We start from the raw sequence: 26,162 nt of genomic DNA on the forward strand, positions 1-26,162 counted from the left end.
AGTAGGATCATATCTGAAAGCTGTGTTAAATACACAATTAGAAAACAGCTCTTAAACCCCCGTGAGCAGCACTGGTCTAGTTATTGCCTTCTGGGCTGGCCTCTGCCCATTCTCGGTGGTGGGGGGCCTCTGCCATATGGCCCGGGGGCAGGGAGTCGAGGATTTCCAGGAAGAGGTCTAGGAGGCCGAGGACCAGGCGGCCTTGTAATGGCTATGCGTGGGTTTGGAGCTGCAAGAGACACCTCCTTTTGTAAGTTCACACCAGCTCCCTTAGGGGCCGCTGCTCCTGGTCTGCCTGTCACTTTCTGAGACTTTCCTTGGTCTTTCTTGTTATCTTTAGGAAACAAAAACAAAAAAAGAGACAGTGAGTCATTGCAGTCGTAAGGTATAGGGACTATGACCAGAATGAGCTTCCCTATGAAACTGACGTAAGTCAGCTCCATTTGACACGGGTTCCACAGTGCTTTATGGGAGAGCTAGAATTGATTGGCCAAGAAATGTTGGTCTCTGTGCTCTCAAACCTGCAAGCTCGAAGATGTCACGCAATTCCCGGATGTGCTGCTGTGTGGCGTTACAAAGACGCCCGATCTGACTTAAAGCCCTTCCACCCAAGATGCATTTCATCACTGCTTGGGAAATCTTTGTCACAGTCAGCTAATGTAATTTCCAGGCTTGTTACTTAGGCTATAGGATTTAACCTGGTTTTAAGGGTTTAACCAGAGTGCTCTGCTATGGTGCTTTCAGATTGTTGTTTTCTCTTCCAATAATTTTAGAGACAGGGAGTTTTTTGAGATGAAACAAATATAAAGGATTATGCAGAGATGCAGGCAGAGATGCGACAGCTTTAGCAAAAGCAGTGGATATTTTAAAATATTTACATGAAATAGAGCAAAATAAACATGATTATGGAAAATTTCAGAAGTAATTGTTTTGGCATATTTGTAACGAAAAATGTTAAAACTGAGAGTGCTCAATAAAGCAGCTCCACAGGCTGTTAGCTGGGAATATGAAAAGCTGTGAGAAAAGAGCACTCAGTGAAATATGATATATTATATTCTGGAATGTTCTGCTTTTTGAATGTTCCCCTGTACTCGGAAAGACCACCGTCACTGGCTGAGCCAATCTAGTAAGAGCCAGAATCTGTTGATTTATGTTGTTTTCGTACTGGTGATTAAAGCCCCAAACGATTAAGAATAATTGTGCACATTTTGTGCTTAATATACAGAAACGTCAAAGTTCTGACATCCACCTTGTATGCTGTGCATGTCTTTAAAAATTATAAAGTAAAAAGAAAGTTAACTTAGTGAAATCTAGCCATTGGCAGGATATTTAGATTCTTGTAACAACTCTTTTATGATGCAGTAAATACAAATTTTTAAAATTATTTCTATACACAAATTAAATTATACTTTATTTTAGTAGCACTCACCTATTGCACTGTTATCCGGTGCTTTATTTGCAATCATAGACTTATTAGGTAACAGGTCTTCCAGATCTTTCATTACTGAATTTGTACTGTCTTTGTTGTTCCTTCTGTTCTTCTCTTCATCTCTTTGCTATTTAAGATACACAATAAATACCCATAAGTTAAAAAATACATATTTATTCCATAAAGTGGTAGGATAATTTTCAGATTGATACACAACATTTTCAGCAACACAGGATACATACCATTTGCATCTTCTTTTTAAGCTCAATATTCGAATTCTGATATGCTTTTGAAACAGAATTCAAATAATAAATAGCCAGTCTGTGAATGAGAATACAGAGCTCAATTTATTAATGCCTACCAAGTTATTATGATTAGATTATTTCAAAGATTAAATCACATGGGATAACAAACATAGGGTTTTTTATGTGGGGCTGAGTAAGTATCAAGACAGATGCAGAGTTTCTCTTTTTTGTTTAAGGAATGATGACAAATTAACTCTCATCATGAGCAATGGAAAGTTATTAGTTACATGTTGTATTTATTTCTTGTTGCTTTATTTTCTGTCTGGGATTGTTGTTGTTGTTGTTGTTGTTGTTGTTGTTTCTTAAAATAGGCTACTATTTATATTAAACACAATAACTCTAATTCGACTTGCCAGTTATTATAAAAATTAACTTTGCAAATTCTTGGCTATATAGGAAGAAGAACAAAGACAAGATGGGCAAGATCGATATTTTCTTCCTCATAGGTTTGAGGGAACAACACTGGGAAACAGGACTCAACAATCAAGTATCTATGCACTTCAAATAGATAAATACACTTTTTATTATTAATGATATTCAATATCTGTTTAGAACATTTTGTAATAATGTTACTCTTCAACAATACTTTCAAGAGACCTCACAATAAACAGTAAATAAACTAAAGCAAGCTTCCATATCCAATAACGTCTTTTTGTTGCTCTGATTATTTTGCTGTTGAAGAAGGTAGAATGAATCTCCTGTACTTACACCATGAGCAAAACAGCAGGGATTATCAGTCCTGGGTTGGCTGCATAGCTGAAGAGCTTACCCATGAAAGCAGGGAAGTCTAATTCAATAGTATCCGTAATCACATCAAACATTTTTTTCTTCCCACTGTTTGTGAATAAAGAAGTGAATAGTTTATTGTACAAAGTATCCCCCCGGTAGTACATACTAATGAAGGCAGCATTGCAAATTAACTCAGGCTTCCTTTCAGAGAACTATAAATTAGCATCCGTAAAATTGTGAAAATTGGGACAATACACTCCTCAGAAAAGTAATAACTTTTGAATAACTGTAGAGTTGTAAGACGTGACATTGCAGTTCAGTAAAGGTTTCAAGTTTAAATTTGTTAAAAAAAACATTTCCTGAGAACAAACAGGAACATACAAAAGTGCATTTTCCTCTAATACTCCCTACCCAATCTCTCTCTAATGCTAGACCACCTCTCTCAGTTATCATAAATGTAGTATAGAGGAGAGAGGCTCTTGCATATGTGTTAGAATATATATAAAGATTTCCATACATGTATCAGTTAGTTTAAAGTCGCACAATATGAAAAGAGTTGGAGCCTGGGAAAATTAGTGTTTACTTTTTGACAGATAGCATTTGATGCATTGTATTTTTAGTTTTCATTCCGCATAAGACATTGAGGATTTAATTGAACCAATTAAATGGATAAGAAAAAAAAACAGCCGTATTTTCCAGGTCTTATTTACATGCTAAGTGGAAAATATCTTTAAAACCTGCAGAAACCTGTCACTAGAGAACCAGTGTTGCCTACACCTGCTTCCAAATGAGCTTGAATATCATGCAAGATTCTTTTTATTATATTATTTTGGGATAAATTTCACAAACAAATGTCATATTTTTTAAAGCAAAAACTCCTGTTTAATATAAGTAATGCAGAGTCCTGGTATGATAAGGACACCCAAGTATTCAACTGCTAACATGGGGTCTTTCTGCATACTGTAGATACAGTACTGTTTGCATCTCTTACCTGAAAGGTCCACAGTCAAATGACGGTGGCAAGGTCATTATCGTGTAAACCACTGGTAGCAAACTTAGGAATAAAATGAGCAACAATAGTCCCATGTAAAAATTATTAGATTTCGATGCCTTAAAGACCCGTTCATGAGGAACATTACAGCTCATAACAGCCCAGCATTGGTAGTACATGGAAGTTAGCAGTCGGAGCACATTGATTCCAACAAGTCCTGGGGCATAGAAGGCTCCCATCCTGAAAAACATCAATAAAAACAGAATAAAAGCAGAAATCAACTGTTTCTGATTCCATAAGAGGATGCAAATGATTTATTTGGATCAGCTAATTCCTTGAGGGACTTTTTCAAAATGTGCAAGGAAGTTCACACATGATTGTTAACCGATTTGTACTCTTTTGTGCATCCAAAAGGAAGTTTTTTTTTTTGCAGCTTCTGTTTAGCATATCACAATTCCGGAACCACAAACAACTTAATTTGTCCTTTATTGTTTTTCCTGAAGAAGCATGTTTTTCATTGCATTCACAAACCAAGATACAAAAGTTGTCTGTCAGTATTTCATATTGACATGTATATTTTAGTTTCTCTTAGTTTCTTACATGGAAGTTTATAGAAAACACCATCTTAGATATAAAGCTGATATAACAAAAAAGGCTGGTGATAGTACATATTGAGTGGTTCAATAAAACATTTTATCAGCTTGTTTAGTACCCTTAATGGATCACTAATTTAACTATTAACTATTATTTTTACTATTAAACAAGTCAAACCTTGTTTACACGTTTTTGACTTTGTCTGTTTAATTGTGTGTTGATATTTACATATGTCTACAAAACAAGAAAGCATCTAGTTTCAAGACACTGTGTAATGCAAGAAAATGTTTTCAAACCTGTCACAGACAGAAACTACAAATATATTTTTCAAAATTACTTGAGAAAAAGTTTATTTAGAATATAGCAACAGGCATTTTATTTTGTTATCTGATGATCAATCATCTTGTCAAAAAATAAAACAAAACTCATGTGCTGGCAGAGGTCATTAAATCAATTTGATACTTTAACATTGAATCCACAGAATAACTGTTTTGGAGTTGCACAATCATATAACCAAAGCATGAGAAGAAGACTGTTATTTTTTCAATGCAGTGTGTGAAGTCACAGAGCCACAGAGTTCATAAGAGAGGTAATGGCCCACCTAAGTGGAAAAAACCCTGTACAAATGTTGGGAGAATGTGTCTGAGCACTGGCTAATCTTTTAGAGCCTGTATATAAAAATTGAATGTTGTATTTTGCAGTAGACGTCTTGCCGATTTTATTTTGTCCTGTAAAATGGGAGAGAAATATCAAGAATAAATATCTCCAGGTGTATTCTTACCAGATCATTCCTTGGTTGAAGACGAGCCCCAACACATTCCCACTTATATCAAACTCTCCATAAGATGGCTGAGGAAGATAAGCAATTTACAAGGTAATCACAGCAGAAATATATATATATATTTTATTTGATACAAGAAAGAAAATAAAGTGAACAATTTGACCAATTATTTAATTATGTGTAATAAAATGTTTTTTTACACTTTAAATATTTTAAAACATCTGAAAAAACTTATAGTATATAATTTAATGTTATTTATTTAAAACAGTGCTGGCTGAACTTTGGTTTGATAAAAATGAGTGATACATTAGCCTCATCTTAGTCTTCAGACTAGGTAACTGTAACTGATCTGGGTCATGCGTTGGCATGTTATCGTGGCAACATGATCTCACCTTGCTGATGTCATTGACAGTATAGAATGACAGGAAGCTAACAAACACTTACAAAGCCAGCCTCCAGGTCCCAGCACCAGCAGTAATTCAGGAATCTCACAATCACAGCCCTTAGGAAATCTCCAACCAAGATCGTTATATACGTCACTTGTATGTCAGAAACAGTGAGCTTGACAAACTCCTGTCGGAAATAAGGAGAAATGGATTTGTGAATCGTTCATTTTGACATTTACAGTCTTCCAAAAACAATTTTCTCCACAGAATTAGTGTTTTCGGTTAGAATCATAAACAGTCATTGGTTTGGAAATTTTAATCAAGAGGAAAGTATTGTCTGATCCATTAACACCACTTACAGCAACATCCTGGAATCTCTGAAACACTGCATCCCAGTATGGTAACTGGTGCCAGTGTGTGCAGTAGGAGACGTCTTACCAATAAGATATTAAGCCAAGATCCTGACAACTTGGTCACTAAACATACCATGGTATTTTTCACAAGAGCAGAGTTTAGTTTACACTAAAGACCCCACTTAATTGGTGATTCTCATTTGTCCACCTGCCCCTCTGAGTAATGTGGCTGCTGCCACCTAATGACTGCTGTGTGTGGGTCCTCTATTCCTGTGGTAGATGAGCTAAATACCCCTTTATACTGTATGTGAACTGCTTTTCATCCTTTGATATGTATTATTATTGTTGTTGTTGTTGTATTACTTTCCAACCAATATTAATAGCTTCAAAAATGGTCCTTCCACTAAACTTTGACATACATTTACCAATCTTAAATAAGAGTAAATGTATTTAAATGAACTACTTCCATATCCATACGCACTGAATTATGGGAGGATAAACAACATTGCAAATGACAAAGTATGTTTTTAACATACCATGTTTAAGTCATATATACAATATTTGTTCAAATATACCATTGCTGTTTAATGCAGCAATATCATGTACTGTAAGTGACTGAGCTGAAACACTCAGTGTCAGCTTTGCCTCCAAGTTATATTCCATCCTGTGCAAATAACCCTTTAAAAATATTTAACTTTAAATTTCCCATCTTTACTACACCAATAAAGCACCATGGGTCATGGGTGGATTGGGGGATGCATTTTAGTCTCAAATTACAGGCATCTGGGAAAATGCAGGTAAGATTTCCAGTGAGAAAAGGGCAAAAGCATTACTGCCCTTACATTTAAAACTCTTTGGCATGTACATCCACAAAGGAAGCAAAGGATATTTAAGAGCAAAATGGTTTTATATAAGGGATTTGTTTCTTAAAGCTTTTGTCTAGGTGCTGTATATTATAATATCTTATAATAATAATTCCTTACACTTATATATAAAAACCTACAATCTAAAGGAAGAGAAAACACTGAAAAAAAGGAGTTACAATTCCAACAGTGGTCTCCCAACATGGTCCTCTGATGACATCTGCAGGGTTAATGGGCGGGGGAGTCACTGCAGTTGAGTTTCCAGTGTAATTGCTGTAATACATGTTTGTCGCCCAGATAGTGGCATTCTTTATGGACTCCTCCTCGTCTAGCTGAAATACAAAAGAACAAACCATCACTTGTCATTTCAAACTACCAGTTTCTTAATCTTGCACTCTAGTCTAGTCTAGTCTTGAACCTCAGTTGCTCAGTCCAGCAGTATGAACTTCAGTTTCTTCGTTTTTTAGTCAGAAACTATTAATAAACAGAGCTCCAAATGTAGGCATCTCCTCAAAACTGCAGTAAAAAGAATCGGTTCCAACAATAAAGATACCTTAATCAAATGTAATTGTTCTGTGAAAAACAAGAAGGCTGCATATTTGTCTAAACAGGAATACTTTCTAACTCAGATTTAATACTGTATTGTATACAAATGTTTTTGCGTAAAACAGAAAACATTTAAAACATACATCAAAATGTGATTAACAAATAGGAACATTATGATGTTGTTATATTATTACTTAACGTGACAGAACATATTGTATTGTCTTTCAGTAGCATATTATTTGCAGTTATTCTGGGTTTTTATTATTTCTCTATTAGTTAAGCATTACCTTTTGATTCACCTCATCGAACAATGCAAAAAGAAAGGTATACAAGTTTCCAAGGAAAAGGGCAAATATTCGGCCTAGTTGCCACTTCAGTGCAATGCGTGGGTGGTAGTCTTCTAGCTCAGCAATGCTTTCGAAGAGTGGAGGACAGACCAGTCCTAGTAGTGACATCACAATTTCAACCTGGTGATTAAAAATGAAAAACCGGTTAGCTGTCTCCAGCCCAGTTTTACTGTTTTACAATCTCATCTGTTCGTCAAAGTGACCTCCATTATACTGTATATTGTATAGATAGCAAATAAAAGAAGAGACCACTTCATAATGTCCTCCCACCATATTCTGGACTTAGAACATTTTGAAATTTCATTCACCAAGAGCAAACTCCAGCTTGTAATTCCCTGTTTCTGAGTAAATATATCTATCTTGTCTTACACTATATTTCATTTCTTGCTGCAGTTAAGAGCTCTCCATGTTTAACTGTCTCTGGTTTTACTTTATTGCACATTCCCTTAAACGTCTCTGGTTTTACTTTATTGCACATTCCCTTAAACTTGCTGATTTCACTTGCTGCCAGAATCTCAAATACTGTATCTTTTTTTTTTCTGTTTGTGCATCCTGGGAAACTCGAACCAAAACAAAACATGAGCTTTTGCATATCAAAGAGACAACATTTGTATTTAATCTTATGCTTATATTTCCTAAAACATCATTCTCCATAGTCTCAGAATATAAGACGCAGATTTGCTAGCTTTAATGAAGTACAACCACAGGAGTTTTTTTTAAAAGTGAAATAAATTTCAATTGATCCAGTGTGTCCATCTGTGGTGATTATATTGATATAATATAAAAACAAGAAAGATATCGTCAGAAGTACAGGGATGAAATAGCTTGTTTCAAATGGTGCTAAACACAGTGGAGGAATGTTACTTTTAAAAGGTATGCCATTTCAGTTATAAATTACTTGTGTAAGGGATTTCTTTTTAAATTAAAAACTAGCTGGGAAAAAAAGTCATTGGTTATAGTGATCTATGTCATGTTTAATTACAGTACTACAGTATGTAATGTAATATTTTACCTCTTAAAAGTGTTTCCACTACCCCCCACCCCTCATCTTTGTTAATTTATAGGACAAATCTCTTTCACATTGAACTTGTAACTGCCATGGATTACTTTTTAAGCATCACTTTTGCACGACTCTAGTTCTTAACTTGTTTAGGTATAAAAGGCTGGGAGTGCTTCCTAATCTGTACACATAGAGTGGAATCAGAGAGCTAAACACTAAGAAAGAGGCAATGTAACATACTGTCCTGAGACTCAAAGGGAAATCTCTCACACCATCTTGTAAAAGATCACAAACTAATTTCCACGGTCCCAAAGTCTATATATCCAAAGGTCTACTAGATGTGTAGCAGTACTACTAGGTGTGACTTTTTGTAGTTTTTTTGTGGTTTAATGTATATATTATGTTTCTGTTTATTTGAAATATATTAATTTTCCTAAACCTAAACACATTTTTGGGGAACAAAAGTTGTCATTACCTCATTTTTTTCATACCACCCTACGTTGTCCATTTTAGCAAACTCCTGTGAGCGCTTGACAACAAAATAAATCAGATAACCACTTCCTCCTAGACTACATAAGATAAGGACATTTGCTAAAACGCGAAGGAATCTTCTCAAATGGATGTTTTCATCTTTCTGATTCTCCTCTTCATCCACAATAGATTCCTAAAAGTATGCAAAATTAAGAGGTTAATTCAAAAGGAAACGTTTCATTTCTAAATTTTATTTCAGGGCTCAGGCGTAATTCAGTTAAATGCATCAAATAAACAGTAATTACCAAGTTAAATTAGGCATTATCCAAATTCAAGAAAAATAAAAGCAAAAGATCATTTTAAGCCTTTTAAAAATGTGCATGTTTCTCTTTCTCACCTTAAAGCTTGTAGTGATGGATGCAAACTTGTTGTCAGCTGTTTCTGAGTTGCCAATCAGGTAATCCCAGCTGGTGAACATCTTCCAGGAGAAATTGAATTCTCCCTCTTCACCATCCCCTCCACTTTCATTGGCATTCTTGGCCATCCTGTAGAATTAAGCTGTGTAAACAGGGGTAGGCATAAAGTGTAGCAAGTCCAGATTGAAAACAGATCTTCTGTTTTATTAATAAAGTGATTAAAATTCACTAAGGTTTTTACAACAGAATTTGAATGAGCATGTTCTACAGTAATGTGGGCAAAATACATTAATAAGGTTACAAATCATATTTTTTTTGTTTTCACATTATAAGATCAAGAAAATGCACTGCATTCTTTGTAGGTCATCGTTATTAACATCTTTAAATGATTGTAACTCGAATACAGTTCTTTTTAAAAAAATCAAGACAATGGCAAGATGTAGCTCTCTTTTGTTAAAGAGCTCTGATTTGATCTGTTCTTGTTGAAATACTGTAATTAGCTTAACTTGAAACATGCTGCCTAAAACTAGAACTTATTACCAAATGTTAAAAATATGTGAACCAACTAATAAATACATTGGACAGAAATTTCACATGGCAGAAAATACCCTTTTAGTCAGATAAAACATGATCTTGAGTTTATTCGGGCCTGGACCTGAAAGTCTATCAAACCATGATCCTACAATGTAAGTGTAAATGGCAACAATGTCACAGAGAATTTGAACTTACGTTCGTATCACAACCATAAGACTGTACCCAAAAGTACCAACCCCGACCATCAGATATGACAAAGGCAGTCTGAATTTCAGGAATCCAATTGTCCGCTGATTGTTGTAATAACCGTAGAAAAGAACAGAGTACTTAGCATAGCCCTGTAGAAAAAAAAACAATCTCAATGGAGCAAAAAATAAACTTAAAAAATATTATAATTAAATAATAGAACTAAACACATTATTTTAGAAAGAAGGAGAATTTACAGTCAGATTGTATAAAACTAAGTGAATACATTAGGTTAACTACTGTTCATGTTTTTACCCTGAATATTTCTGGTATCTGACGGGATATCCTAGATACATTTCCGTCACCTGCAAGTCAAACGATTACCATACACTAATTCAAAACCATTTAAAAGAAAAGAAAGTCAGAGTTACAAAACTGTATTCATCTATATTCATTCCTCGACTTACATTGAAATCCCAAAGGACAGAAAAGTCCATAGCAGTAGGTTGTTCAGCTCTTGGCACAGTTTTTCGGGGAATACTTCCATAAGGCAGTCCCATCAAGACCTGTATCAGCAAAAGTTAACAATATTGTATCATTTCTCAAGATATTCCTTATTACTACTGAACGAATATTAATCCATAGAAGAAAAGTCCTATTTTTAAAACAGTTAGGCACATAAAGGTCCACTGCTTTCTGAAAGGATTTAATTGCCAAAGAACGTAGGATGTTTTATCGATTGGCTGCTTTCAGAGCTGTCAGTTTTACAATGATGTCTGCACTGCATATGGTGAGGTGTGTTTGTAAGTAGCGAACAGTGCCCACTTTAAAAGACTTGCTATGAGTCAACTAAATGTTATCTGTAGTAACATTTTGCAAGTCTCAAATGTGGTATATTTGGAGCCCTCTACATGGGCATATCACAGGACTGATTTACGCCCCAGAGCTGGAACTGTCAGGTTGAGTCAGCAGGAAGAAATCAAAGATCCAGCACACTTATAACAAGTACTTCCCTTACTTTCGAGAACAACAGAATGATTCAGATTTTTCCTTCCTACATGAATCATGCAGTTATTTAAACAAGCCCTAGTCTCAACTTAAAAAACTGAAAATAATCTGATACATACTCATACAGGGCTATCAGTTCATAAAATGAAAAAATAGCATAAGAATCCTTCTAACCTCAGGAATTACCACCAGTCCAAATGTAAATCCAAAGAGGACTAAATTCATCCCATACATCCACCTCAGAAATATGAAGTACGAGGCTACGGAGGACCCAAAGTGACCTGTACAAAATATTAAAAGAAGAGAACTCCTAAAGCACTAATACAGAAATCATCCTTCAATTAAACAAATATAGAAACAAACATTAAAAGGATTGCTGGGGTGAGATCAGTGTTCCAGTCATTTAAAGGTGATACTGAAAAAGGCTTTTTCTTGATAATACATTTCACATCTAAATATAAATGTTAATTCTTTTATAAATACATTTAAATCTAAAAAAGATGATAACTGGTGGCATAGGTTTTGACCTCCTCCCCCCCTCCCTGGGGTCAATATAATGTAGAGGAACCTTTGGCAGAAATTACAAACTTCTTTGATATTTAATTGATGCCATTTAAATACATTATGATTCCCTACTGTTACTCAATAAAATGTGAAAAAGTGCAAGGGGAGTGAATATTTCTGACTGAAGCCACTGTTTACATACAGTATCAGTTTATTTATACTGCACATGTATGGCTATTAGGAAAATAAAGAATACAGGTTTTGAAAACATTAAATATTTTTGGCATCACTTTGATTAATTGATCATTCATGACTGACTGTGATACATCCAAGTGACTTTTGAATGTTGCATAAGCACTAAATCACCCCATTTCTGAGAGACTTGGGTACACATGATTTAACGTTGAATCACAAGCTTGGTGAAAATCACACAAAGAAACCAATATGCGCCATTTAACAAGAGCACCTTGCCTTTGTGCTATTAGTATGCTTGAGGCTGGACTAAGTCAGAAAACTGTTTTTCATCTGTTTTGTAAAATCTTATTCAAGAATAAGAAGGCTTATTTACTATTATGTGATATTAACTATTAAAATGCACTTGATTTTTAAATTCAGATAAGTGCAATAAGAGCTGATAGAGGCTGCTACTTACTTTCAACTTCTTTAATCTTCCTTTCCCAAGGTATGCATGCAGTCTTAAAATTATCAAAATCTCTTTTAAACTTGATCCATTTCTGGGGAAAGAAGTTATTACAGAAATTTGTAATGTTCAGAATTCCAGTATCAAAGAGATACAAAACAGCCATATGCATTGACTGATATCACTTGCCTTGGTCATCATCACTTTATAAGCATACAGTTTTCTTCCTTTGCCCTTTCCCAGAGCTCCTTCAAATTTTTCCACAAATTGCTGGGCTTCTCTAAAAGGAAAAATTAAGGCAGAGACTTTTTTAAGCAGGAAAATAAGGAAGTGGTGAATGCAGCTGGGATCCTTTAATTTTTCATCAGCTACCAATTTGGGGAAGGGAAACACATTCTATTTACCTCAAAATAATTACCATATAAGCAATATTTTCTAAAGGCCATCACAGTATAACTCTAATTTTATCTGACACAAAGTCTTTTTGTTGTGGTGAACTGACCAGTTTAAATTGCAGTACCCACCACCATGTCTCGAACCACAATCCGCTTAAAAGGTCTAAAATGACAGAATAAGAAAAAACGCCCTCATCAACAAAAGTGGTCAAACTTATAACCTAAAATAAGTGTCAGATTTCATAGCAGGAAATGATATTTAAAACATCTGGAAAATCCAAGACAGACAGTGCGCTAATAGAGCGACCACCAGCAAGACTAGAATGCGGAGAAAAAATAGGAATCAAAATGGCACTTCAGGCAAAATGTAGGATGTGAGTGTTATTCCATAAAGAATTCTTCCAGCATTAAAGTAATAAAATAAGTCCCATATGCAGGCATAATATAACCAACATGATACAGATAAGACCTTAATAACCTTTAGGGTCATATTTGAACATTGGAACCGGGGTAAAAGTGATCCCACCAACGAAGACCAATAAACGTCATTTAATGAATCCTGGTTTATAGTGGGAAGTGGGAAAAGTGTGTGGCCTTATCTTGCTTGGTTGATGGAATGCAGTATGGCCAAGGAATTGGAACCCACAAATCCAGGGATTCATATGCATAATATTCTAAAGATGAGTTTAGTGTGTTTGTTTAACACTGTTCAGATCTGTTTAGACATAAAGTACAGTACAGCGTGTACATTCCTTAAGTCAAGCAGCAAAACCTTTTGATAACCTCATCAGGGATTTCTCTTGGAGCTCTTGTACATTTGAATGAGTGGCCTAAGAAATGAGCTGCAACACTCACTTTTTTCAAAACCCCACGGCATTCATGGAGCAGCCAGTGATGTGTACCTACTGTTGAATTCTTGTTGATGAATAAAGAATTGCTTAGAGTGAAACCTCTAGCTAGACAACACAGGTAGAATGAATTTGTGGGCTCATAAGGGCAGATTATTAAGATTTAAAAAGTAAATGAAAGGGCAGAAAGATTGTGATGTTGGATAATCTGGATTAAAGAAAGAACTAATCAAGGTTGAAAATGTAAGCACTCCTGAAATTGATTTTTGAGACCCTTTAAGCAGCATGCTTAGCTGAGAATAAGAGCAGGGAAAGATATTGTATGTAACTGTTTGTGAAATAAAAAATGCCACGTACGTTATATGATCAGAGCTAATATAACCAGAATTGAAGACTCTGATTGGGTTAGGAGATAAATGATGCAAAACAGTACTTTATGGCAAATTACACTTTTCTTCACAGTAGTATGCAATTCTGTACAGAATGGATTTCTGAACTTGAATAAGGAAGGGGTGCGGTTTATTATTCATATGAATATCCTGTCTGAATAAGGAGACGATAGAGTGGGCGCTGAAGCTCCTTCCTATCAGAAAATGAAAGCAAAAGAGAGTTGGCTATTGAATGTATGTACTGTGTAATGCATGAGGATTGGATTATGAACTGGCTGCATTAGGAAAGCCTCATGAGATGTGGAACAACTGGGAGAGGCCTTTTCTAGTCTTTCCTCTTGATGAACTGACCCTGCACAATCCACATGTGATCAAATGGCCATGATTAGAATGAAAATAGATAATTGTATAGTTGGAGCATAAAAGCAGCATTGCTATCTTCTAATCTGATGTCAGAAGCTAAGCAAAACTGGTCTTGACCAGCACTGCAATGGGAGACCTAAGAGAAACCAAGTTGTAGCTGGAAGTGGCGTTGATGATTAAGTAGGTGGCTTGCACTGTTCCCCTTGGAGCAGAATGTCCACACCATCATCCTATAAGAGCCCTGGAACACTGTCTATGTTGGAGGAGGTGTAATCCTCCAGATTCCTTTAGCTGTCTTTAAACCAAAGTTCTGGTTTAAAGATCCTGTGGCACTGTATGTAAGAACAAGGGTGTTAACCCTGCTGTCCTAGTTAAATTCTACTCCATGCTGATCTTCCTAAAGTTCACCCTTAATAATATTGGTGAAGTCATTTCTGACTTCTGTAACTGTGTAGTGTGCTGTTGGTGCATAGTGTTTGGCACACATCTCTCAGATAGGTGCTAAACTTCAGTGGTGGATGAAGTGAGAGAAATGAGTCCCTTTTTATATTTAACATTTTGGGGGATTCTTTTGGCTAAAAAAAAAACTGTACAAACATAAGCAATTAATTATGAAGTTTAAAAAGAGTTGGATTAGCAGTTTGGAGTGTTACTTTGAGCAGAGAGAAGCTAGAAGAAGAGTATCCAATAGCAGTCCATAGACATAGAGTCAAACATATTAGGACTACTAAGTTAATGTGACAGCAAAGCTGTAGCAGCCACGCCAGTGAAATCCAATAATATTTCAGAGGTGCGGATTGAAGGGAAAATACTGAATTACATTGGAAGTATAATCTTCAGTAAGCCATTCATTTTGAACATCTAGTTTGATGTAGGAAATTCCATAATTAATTGTAGAGTACTGGAAAAACAGATCTTAAATGGGGATTAGGTTATTAATGCTAGCAGTAGATACATCATGAGTTTCAAGGCTTTGGACCAGGAAAATAATTTAGAAAACATTTCTTGCCTGTAAATATGCATGCGGCTACAGTTAGATGACTGATCTTATAATAACGAAAAGGTGCAGTGAAATACCCAATCATTGAGCCTCAGTGGACTTTTTTTAACAATAATGAGTCAACCTCTTTTCAGAGTTGACTCCAGATTATTCAACACTGTGAAGGATAAGACTTGGAAGTTCAGCACACGCTGCCAGAACACCACCATCACAGGCACTGAAATCCAGATACAAGCTGTAGCAACTTCAGTCAGTGCCAGTGCCAACAAAATGGTGTGTTGCAACCAACCTTGTAGGTTAAGTAACAAGTTATTTTGGATTAAACATCCAGCATGCTGATCATTCACTTCAAAATACACAGCAGAAGTCCTGTGCTTTGGAAAACAATTGTCAGAGAGAACCAAGAGGTGGCTTATTAAAAACATACAGTGAGGTACACAGCAAAGACATGGACTTTCACCAGTGTGAATCAAAAGATTTCTGACATGTTCTTATACCATACAAAATAATAATATCACCACCAATGTGCAGCACACACCTGAATGATGCAATGGCAGCTATAGTGCGCCAGTATGCTCACCACACATCAGCTATGAAGCCAATTCATAGATGGGGATTATTAAGAGGCCATGAATGGTAAAGGCCAGGATGCCAGGGTAACAACCCTAAACTCTCTGCGATTTTTAATGACCGCAGAGAGTCAGGACCCCGGTTTTATGTCTCATCCGCAGGCTGGCACCTTTTTATATAGTGTCACTACTGAAGCTTAGCAGGTGTGACCCTGTCACTATACTGGGGCATTAGCACCCACACAGACTGCAGGGTGAGCACCCCCTACTGGCCCCACTAACACCTCTTTCAGCAGGGACCTTAGTTTTTCCCAGGAGGTCTCCCATCCAGGTACTGACCAGGCTCACACCTGCTGAGCTTCAGTAGGCTGTAGTTGTGAGTTGCAGGGTGATATGGCTGCTGGCTATACATCTGCTAGCCGTTTGCTTTTTACAATTTGTGGTTGCCACATGATATTCAAGATATCTTTTTTGAAGCTTGTTACAAATCATACTGTAATATGAATGTAACTTGCACTTACATGTCTGGTTTAAACAAATGTAAACTGCTGTGTGGTAAATTCTGCAATTTAATTTCAGACATAAAATGTTGCTCATATACAGTAATATGTTAAGTGGGAGCTTATCTCATTTGAACTAAATTTTTTAACTGGCAAGGTCTAAGGAAAAGATTAGTTGTTAAAAAACACACAAAAAGCTTAGCACCCCTTTTCCTTTAATTCACAGTCATGAGTACACTGAACATGAGTAGTTGCCATTAAAAACTTGATGCTTTTACTTTAATGCCGCCAGTCGTCTCTTCATTCTCCAGGGTTTGTTCCTCATGTTGGAGATGAGTTTCTTCTTCTCTTCCACCTCCTCCATGAGCCTGGCCATTTCCCCCTCAGACATAGACTCTTCTTCAGATGAGTCAGATGAGGAAGAGGAGGAGCTGGAAGACATCAGAGAGAACTGAGTCACACAGTTCAAATACCGGCAGAGATTTCCAGTGGTATACAAATCTGCCATTATCTGTACGCTTGATAAATGGGTCAGTTTGGTATTGCTCACTTGCTTTTGGCATTTATTAACCTAAGGGTCCTAACCCTAATCCTTCTTCCTACAAAAATACATTTGTCGTTTAATTTTACTTCAGATACATTTAAGGTCTGGTCTAAGCAACAATGTATATATAATATATAACAATATATCTCAAAAATATATTTAAAAGGCAAACTGTATCCATTAATGAAAGAAGTTACTGCAGTACATACCTACTGTTGTTCTTTTTCTTTTTCTTGTTCTTTTCATTGTCTTTGTTCTTGTCTTTTCCCTTTGCATCTGCTTTCTTCTCTTTTTTGTTCAACTCTTCCTTCTGTTTCTTGTTTCCAGCCTTTCTGTTGTTCCTCTTGCTCGTCTGCTCCTCTTCGCTGTCCTCATCGCTGTCCTCTACCTTCGCTGGCTTCTTCCTGTTCACTCTCCTCTTTCTAGGAGTTTCCTCCTCCTCCTCCTCCTCCTCGCTTTCATTATCGCTGGCCGCTCTCCTGGCTCGGCCATTGTTTCTGTTGTTGTTAGGCCTCTGCTGCCGCCTGTTGCCCCGTCGCCCAGGCCTCCCTGTGTCTTCTGTGAAGGAAAACAGAGAAACCAAACACCCTGACATAGACACAAGGATATGGGAAAGGAAATAAAAACAACACAGCTCTAAGCCACAAATTACAGACATTGCTGAATAAAAAACAAAATGTTTAATGTTTTCCTCTTTCTGTTTTCACTGAAATTTATTGCAATAATAATGAATAATCCCTGATACTTATACAGTATAGCGCTTTTCTGGACGCTCCACTCAAAGAGCTTTACAGTTCATGGGGACTCCCCTCCACCACCACCAATGTGCAGCCCCCACATGGATGATGCGACGGCAGCCATAGTGCGCCAGAACGCTCAGCACACATCAGCTCTCAGTGGGGAGGAGAACAGAGTGATGAAGCAAGTTCATAGATAGGAATTAATAGGAGGCCATGATTGGTAAAGGGGAAATTGGGGTTAAGACCCTTACTCTTTTTGAGAAGCGTCCTGCAATTTGTAATGATCAGGGAGAGTCACGACCTTAGTTTTACTTCTCATCTGAAAGATGGCACATTTTATACAGTATAATGTGCCAATCAATATATTGGGGCAATCAATATACTTGGACTCACACAGGCTGCAGAGTGAACTTCCTCTACTGGCTCCACTAACACCAAGACTGACAACCCAGTGAGCTCAGTGGGTGTGAGCCTGGCCAGTACCTGGATGGGAGACCTCCTGGGAAAGCAAAGGTTGCTGCCGGAAGTGGTGTTAGAGCGGTACAGTACGGGGCGGTCTTAATGTGTGGGTCCTAATGCCCCAGTATAGTGATGGGGACACTATACTGTAAAAAGGTGCCTCCTCTGGATGAGATGTAAAACCAAGATCCTGACCCTCTGTGGTCATTAAAAATCCCAGGGCATTCTCGAAAAGAGTAGGGGTGTTACCCCGGCATCCTGGCCAAATCGTCCATTGACCTTTACCAATCACGGCCTCCTTATAATCCCCATCTATGAATTGGTTTCATTACTCTGCTCTCCTCCCCACTGATAGCTGATGTGTGGTGAGCATACTGGTGCACAATGGCTGCTGTCGCATCATCCAGGTGGGGGCTGCACATTGGTGGTGGAGGGGAGTCCCCATTATCTGTAAAGCACTTTGTTTGGATTATCCAGAAAAGCACAAAATAAGTGTATTATTATTATTATTATTATTATGATGCTGGTTTAGTGATTTTTTTAATCTTAATGCGGCAGTTTTGCTGGACAAATGTTTCAAAAATTGATCTACACAAACAATGTAATGGACACCCAATATCTGGCCAATTAGTTCAATCGGTCCAATTAATGAGTGCACACAAACAGGGTTTTCTCTGTGAAACAAGCATTAGTATAGCATAAAAGTACACAAATCACACACAAGGCACTTGCATACTAAGATAAATACATAACACATTTTGACTGTAAGCTGCACACAGTAATGATGGGATCATTTAAAGCACAGGGAGAATATGACAAAATTGTAGCTTTTGCACAAATTGAAACTATTCTACTAGTTCTGGTTTGTGAATGTAGCTCACATACGTAGCTAACACATATAATTGAATTAGGGTTTATCCAATGGCATTTTGACCCTCAAAAAAACCTCTCATCCCTAGCATTCCTAGCAAAAACATTCCTAGCATTCTTATGAACAGTAGGTACATCAATTAGACAGCGAGAATTCTTCTCTGAACCTTTTCTTCTTTTTGTCACTTAATACACTAATAAAATTGTCCATAGCCTAAATTTACTCTTTGGCTACTATGTGATTAAGAAGTGGTTGAGATTTACAAAAAGTGAAGTAAATTGCTTCTAATTTTACACGTTTGACAATACCTATGTACTGTACTAGGTAATGTACCGCAAAAAACAAGCATGAAACTATAACCTTCTGTTGTCTGTTTTACTCCTCATCTGCCTGAAAGAGTATTTTGAATGTCACTTACAGCACATTTGTAATATGAGCTGGCAGCTAGACCTGTCAGGTCTTCAAAAGCAAACATTTCAAGCGATAAAAATAACTGAACAGCTCTGACTGGAAAAATCTACCATTTTTTATATCAACAAGAAATATGAATCAGATAAAGTGTAATAAAACACAGCAATTTAATTGTAATCTTAGTAAGCCAATAAACATACATTAGAAGAAAACAGACATATTGTTACTTACCATCACTGTCACTGTCCACGTGTCCATCAATTTCGATTCCCACTATGATAAAAATACAAACATGGAGTTTTTTTTTTAAATATACAGATCTTTTTCTATTTAAAAGAGACAAAATAGTTACAAACGGAATGCGGAATGTTATTTTAAAGTAAGTAAAAATAAAATGCGAGTGAAAGTGAGGTCCACAGTAATAAACACAAACAAGTGTGTCTGTGACTTCATTATCACTTACAACTCATTGCTTTCAATTCCATTACTTCTACAGGGCCAAACATCACCATTATTATTATTATTACATTAACAGACATATTCTATTGTAATGTTTAGTAAGTACTAGAAACTAAATCAAACTAGAAGCTTACATGGTTACATTATGTGTTAAAAATTAAATGTTTTAGAATTTATTTTATTTTTTTAATAAAACAGAACTGTTAACACACAAACGGTTATGTAAAAATACTACATTAACTACAGTATGTAATGTAAATACAGTAAACTGTATACTTATCATTTTTTATTACTTGTGTTACTTTTAGCAATTTGGCTTTTTTTCACTATTCTAAAATAAATCATATCACAAAAGAACACTGAAAAATAAAAGTTGTCTATAAAATATTTTTGAAACACTGGTATATTAAAAGCACCCAAGAAACTACAGGTTAAAAAGTTAAAAATAAAGTTGTACTTACCATCTTCCATTGTGATTTCTATGTCACTTTTGGTTCTCCTAGGCATGTTTGAATAATTTTCTGATAAACAATTTGTCCGCAAGGTCCCTATTCAGTTTGGGATTAATTGCACGGTAGTCACAAATGATCACCTTGCTCATGTGATAAAATGGCTGTTGCAAAGTCCGGGGAGAGCTGGAGCTACAGCCCAGCTGTCTCCATGGCAACTGCCAGTGATGGCCCACAACACACGATGACCCAAGACTTTGAAGTTCAAGGAAAAAATACAGCAATGGGCTTAAAAATTCAACTAAAAATGTAAACAATATGTTTAGAAATCTTACTCAGATACTATGTTTTTTTCTTACAAAGTCTAGTAATATCTTAAATGGTTTGATAAATTTAAACAACTTATACATTAAGTAACTCTTGACTTGAATAATTCTAGACTCTTGAATTGTGTCTATACGCAAGATAAATGCTTATTGCAGTGTTACAACATCTTCTGCTGAGCTTTGAAATTATACTTATGTTTAAAACATTATTCTAAATATTTTAATCTATTGTTTTTAAGTCAGAATACTTTTCATTGAGGAAGCATTCTTCCAACATGTAATTTTCAGTGCTGCATACAGGGCACAGAAACCTTTTTTTTATAATTTACCACAATTCTATTTTTTTTAGAAATGTCTGCCAAATGTATGTTATGGATACCAAAAGTTAAAATTGGTTTCTAACTGACAAACATGACCATGACCAAATACATCTTACATATCTATATACAAGTCTAAAATGGTTTTATATTTTTATATAAAACAAAATATACAAAATTGGTTTATATTTTCCATAGAAATCGGTAAAAATGTCTTGTTTATCATTGAAATTGGATTTGTTTTTTGCTCAAAATGAAACTAAAATTCTAAAGCATTCCTGCCACCTGTGCTTCTGGAAATTTCCCACTCTTCTCCTTGATGTCATTATCTGGAAATACAACACCGTGACAGCATAGTCCAAGAATCAAGTCTTAAAGATTTAATGACGTTTTATGTTACCTTATGCATCAGATTAAACCAACTTCTGAGTCAATAAGTATTATTTTAAAATCGGGAGGGATGTGGGAAAGGCTGATATTAACATAATTAATTTGATCCCTGACATATAATATAAAAACAAATAAGATAATGACGCAAAAACATATGAACACAGACCCTGCCCTCTGGAATTAACACAACTGTTTCATATGGTCAGCAAGGCTCAGGCAGCCTCTGCTGAATAATGCAGAAGAACATGAGCACATGCACTAGCTCTCATGTTAGACGCTGCTCGAGGACGACTTTGAGATCTTTTCAAGTATGTGTTTGTGTTGTACAGCTTATGTTGTTCAGATGCAAACCTTATAAAATGTAATAACGAAAATAGTAATTGTCTAAGTATAACTTTTCCTCAGTGTATTTTGTTTAAAAATGTATTATTTGTAAACTCCTTCATAATATTTTTATAATTGTATAAAATTCAATGGATTCAGTTCCTTGTGATTACAATAAAAAGGCTTTCAAAGGTTCAAGGTTTCAAACAGTTAAGAAAAATTTGAAGATGGAAATCTAAATAATAATAATACTCATTCCTTGACATTTTGAAATAACTACAATCTTGTATAAAATGTATAGAAGATATAAAATAAACATCAGTCTATTTACATGTCATTATTTACAGTATATAAGAAGTGTAGTCGAAAATATCATGTTCTCATTTTATGAAAAATTAGTAATAAAATATGAAACCCTTAAATGTTTATCACAACTACCTTTTAATGAAGCTTTAAAACAGTTTAGCATATTTGGAATTACAGCAAGGGCAGACTCCGCATGAATAGCACGAACTTGCTAGCCTGTATAGGAGTCAAATGACAGAAAATAAATTCTTAATGTTCACAGGCCATAAATTTTACATAACTATTTAAATGTTAATGTAATTATCTACATGTATATTGACAACAGGAAAGGCTGCCAGAGATTCAGATTTTTTGACTTGTCAGAAATGTTTGTTTTAAGCAGTCTGTGTTTTTCTTTGTGCGGTGTTAATTTTGACAAAAGGTTTTCAATTTGAAAAATTAAAAACTGGTTTAAAATTCTTCAAAGTAGAGGTGGACCGATCAAGGTTTTGTCAGGCCCCATACCGATCGAGGACTTTCTGTCAGCCGGATCGGCTGGTGTGTTACTATCCAGCCAAAGACACAAAACATAGTATAAGCTAAAATTGTTTTATTAACAAGTAAGACAACGATTGTATCAACCAACTCACATGAAGTAACAAGCTGCAGTCTAACAGTTCTTTTATCTAATGAAGATGACCAAACGTCATAATACGAAAAGTATTTCCGACCAGGAATGGCATAGCGCGGCTCTAGGTGAGATATCAAGCGGCAGAATCCTTCATGTTCAACAAACGAAAATGGTTGGTTATGTAGCGCAATAAATACCATTATTTTGGTCGTGATTCCTTTTGCTTTCGGGCTATTGCTGTCGTACTTTTGGTATCTCTCAAATGCCGTCTGCACTGACAGTTGTCTTAACGTCGGTGTAGTTTTATCCGTCTTTGCTAGCTCTGCTAGTTTCTTATACTCACTGTACTCGGGCGGGTGATGTGCTCTTAGTGTCGTATCAGGTTAGTTGTATTAAAATTCATTGTGTTGCTCCCCCCACGAGACACATTAGTTTTACAAACATTGCAAATAGCATTGATTTGATATGGATCAGATATTTTAAAACACTGCTCTCAGTATCAGCCAAATGAAAGGAACATCAGCCGATCGCCGATCACATATTTAGAACAGAAATCAGCCGATTCCGATCTATAGTATTATGTATTAATACTGGCTTGTGTTTAGGATGGTGAGTGAGCTTGTTGGGTGGATGCATTCTGTTATTGGCTTTATGTTATGTCATATGTCTTTACTATGGAACCAAATTCCATGCAACGAGTTGTTATGACAATAAAGTATTGAAAGGTGAAAGACGAACGTTATTTGAAGCTGTTATAACATTTCAAGTATGTTAAATTACAATATCCTGCATTGCTTTGTTCCCTAATTTCTGCTTTCCCTTCCTCATAAACAGAATCACTTGCATTTCTGAGGACATGCACACTGTGGTCCTCAAAAGTGTGAAGACTAAAGGGTATGTCAAAGATTTATGTCAATCATTACTATCTACAAGAGCTGACAAAACCTCTTTTTAGGGAAATTGTTGTCTTGGAATTGACTTTTAGGTACTGTCACATGATTAGCAAAAATTGGACCAGTCTGTGTTAAGCAGTATAGAAATCCCTCAAATGCATTGCACTGTGATTGTGTATACAGCCAAGAACAATATGATTTTCACTCATGTGTGAAGAAAGGAGGACGATGTGCATTAATCCGAGTTTGATAATGCCTCAATTAAGTGTGTTGATCTCCCCATTATTGAAGGCTTCATGTCTGTCAGAGAAGCTGCTCGTAAATTAAGAAGCTCTGCTTCAGCAATCAGCAGATATGTGCGGTTAAACAAATATCCTCTATTTTGAAGTGTGGCCATGCCAGGGAAGGCGGGAGATGACCTATTTGATCAGAACATGATTGTTACATTGCCAAAACTGTGGCTTCTCTGTGGTTTCTTGACCACAGTGGAAAAGGCATAATGAGCTCCAGGTAGAAACAAAGGCAGGTGCAAAGAGTGGCCGGTGTCTGGAACAAAGTGCCCATTAAAGGTGAACTTGTTCCCTTCGAATCTGTAAACAATACTAATCGACTAGTAACTAAAATAGGCCTCCTCTCTTTTGTAACTTTTCTTTTGTCTCTGTGGCTACCTTAGGAACCTGCAGTGCATATGCAATGAATGCACCTGTTAGAATATAGAAACATAGCAAGTGTAAAATGTAAATTAGGGATTAGGAAAAAGTGAATCTGACATGAAAATTTAAACATGAAAAATGCTTCAAAGTCTCTGGCCAACCATAGTAAGGTCCAGACGAGAAGCACGTATGGATTTGGTTCAGGCTCAGCAAGGCCTGGTTATGGGCTGCCATATGGTGAGAGAAGAAGAGAGGGTAGAGAATCAGAAACAAAATATTTTCAGTCCCATTTATTTAATAAGGATAGTATCTTAGAAGCTGTGGCTTGGCTGTGTTTAGCTTTAGCTTGAAAAATACAGAAAACCTGCAAATGGAAGATTCAACTTTTGGGATGATTTTGATGCCTGCTTTACTTGCTGTTGTATTTCCGTACATTATTTTTTCAACAGGCTGTAATTTTATGGAAACAGTGGTTACCTTTTTCAGCCTCATGCAAATTAATAAAAGTTGTAAAATGAAGCATAGCAGTATTAAATATGAACATTTTATTATAAAGGGTTAAAATGATTTTGAAGCCCTAAGCTGTTAAGTTAAAAGGGTATTTTTTTAAAAAGTAATGATTTTGTGATCACAAACAGAGACGATTGTCCATTGGTCAACATGTCAAGCCAGAATGGTAAACTTGACAGATGTCGAATGCATCCCTTTCCACACCACAGTGTCGCCCCAAATAATGGCACGCGTCAAATCAGTCAAGTTTGTGTTGATCAGCTAACAGTCATGGGTCCCCACGAGCATGATCGTTCTCAAGACGCTGGTGTTCACTAATCTTTTGAACAGAGTAAGCGCTAATCTTTCATTTGCTTGTAATGAGCCTGCCTAACCAATGATCTGATTTACTCAAGAGTATCAGGCCCTCCTCACTCGCAGGCTTTTTTCAACCTTTCTCGGTTTGAATATAACACTGCTCTCTGCTGAAAAACAATGTCATTTTGACTGTGAAATTAAGACTTATTTCGGCGGTGCAGTGGGTCTGTTGCTAAGGATCTGTGCCTGTGGCTGGAAGGTTGCCGGTTTGTATCCCGTGGCTGGCAGAGGAATCCTACGCTGTTGGGCCACTGAGCAAGGCGCTTAACCCCAACTGCTCCAGGGGTGCCATATAAATGGCTGACCCTGTGCTCTTATCCCAAGCTTCTCTTTCTGTCTGTGTGTCTCATGGAGAGCAAGTTGGGTTATGCAAAAAGACAAATTCCTAATACAAGAAACTGTATATGGCCAATAAAGTAATCTTATCTTATTTTTGAAAAAGCAGTTATACCTCCACTCTCATATGCTCAGAAAATCCAGTTCTCCAGGTGAAAAAATATTTACAAATAATTAACTTTTTTTTTTACATTGTATATTACCCTGATAACCTCCATGTCCTGTTATAGGCAAAATTACATGGGAAAGTGAGGAAAAGTCTAGCAGAGAAGTGTTAATAGTCTATGCTTCCTGTGTAAATAAAACATAGAAATAAGTTAGAACATTTAAAAAGCTTCCAAAAAGGTTGGACTATATATGTCCTTTTAAAAAAAGTTTCTTATTCACACTGAGTGGGATTTCACTTTTTATTCATCTCAAGTGCATCTCAATTTGTAAGTAAAAAAGGGTCCCAACATTCGTGAGGGTCCGGAACAGAGAACAGGCACAAATAGGCAGACTATGTCCAACACTATATACCTTCGCATAATCTACTACAGTATATAGCACCTGTGGTTAAAAGAAATAGGTAATCCCGTATATGATAATTAAAGTGGTGATGTATTGGCTTTAAGTTCATTAAAATAACGTTGATCAACTAAAACAACAGGAATCACAATAGAAATGGCAGGAATCTGCTCAAATAAAAACCATGCATCCCTGCGACCGGCAGATGGCTGCATTTTCTCCTTCTGCCTCCGTGATTAATGAAAACGAAAAGTAATGAAAAGGGCAACAAAACTGCCTGTAAAGTCATCTCCAGCCTGTCATCCCCCATGCCACCGACACAGGAACGGGACTGTTCTTTACGGTATAAAAACAAGACCACTGTAGATGTGGAACCAGGGAGAAACTCACTCACTAGCTGGATTTGTCTCACGAGCCTAGTCTGTTAAACTGCTAATTTGAAAACTGCGGTTAAAAAACTTTTGGCTCGGTTTTATTCTGCTCTGCTCTTCTGCCACGCAAGAGCCCATCTGCCAGAATGAATCGCGAATTTGCAAATGTTAGTCAAGACCCT

General features: G+C 36.4%; 1 protein-coding gene across 1 annotated transcript; it reads right to left on the minus strand.

Moving 5' to 3' along the window:
- Window positions 1–80: 80 nt before the first annotated feature.
- tmc2b (transmembrane channel-like 2b) lies at window positions 81–20,138 on the minus strand. The gene is made up of 20 exons (XM_088911379.1): window positions 20,093–20,138; window positions 19,404–19,445; window positions 16,901–17,249; window positions 16,426–16,578; window positions 12,273–12,363; window positions 12,096–12,177; window positions 11,114–11,220; window positions 10,399–10,497; window positions 9,941–10,083; window positions 9,193–9,340; window positions 8,800–8,988; window positions 7,265–7,444; window positions 6,611–6,763; window positions 5,274–5,402; window positions 4,830–4,897; window positions 3,455–3,694; window positions 2,443–2,568; window positions 1,672–1,750; window positions 1,430–1,556; window positions 81–334 (listed from the first exon to the last, which is right to left on the minus strand). Exons 1-20 carry the CDS (start codon window positions 20,136–20,138, stop codon window positions 81–83), a joined length of 2,805 nt encoding a protein of 934 aa, XP_088767505.1.
- Window positions 20,139–26,162: the final 6,024 nt, after the last annotated feature.

Source organism: Atractosteus spatula, chromosome 3 (assembly GCF_055471065.1).
Source record: "Atractosteus spatula isolate fAtrSpa1 chromosome 3, fAtrSpa1.hap1, whole genome shotgun sequence".
Lineage (NCBI taxonomy): Eukaryota > Metazoa > Chordata > Actinopteri > Semionotiformes > Lepisosteidae > Atractosteus > Atractosteus spatula.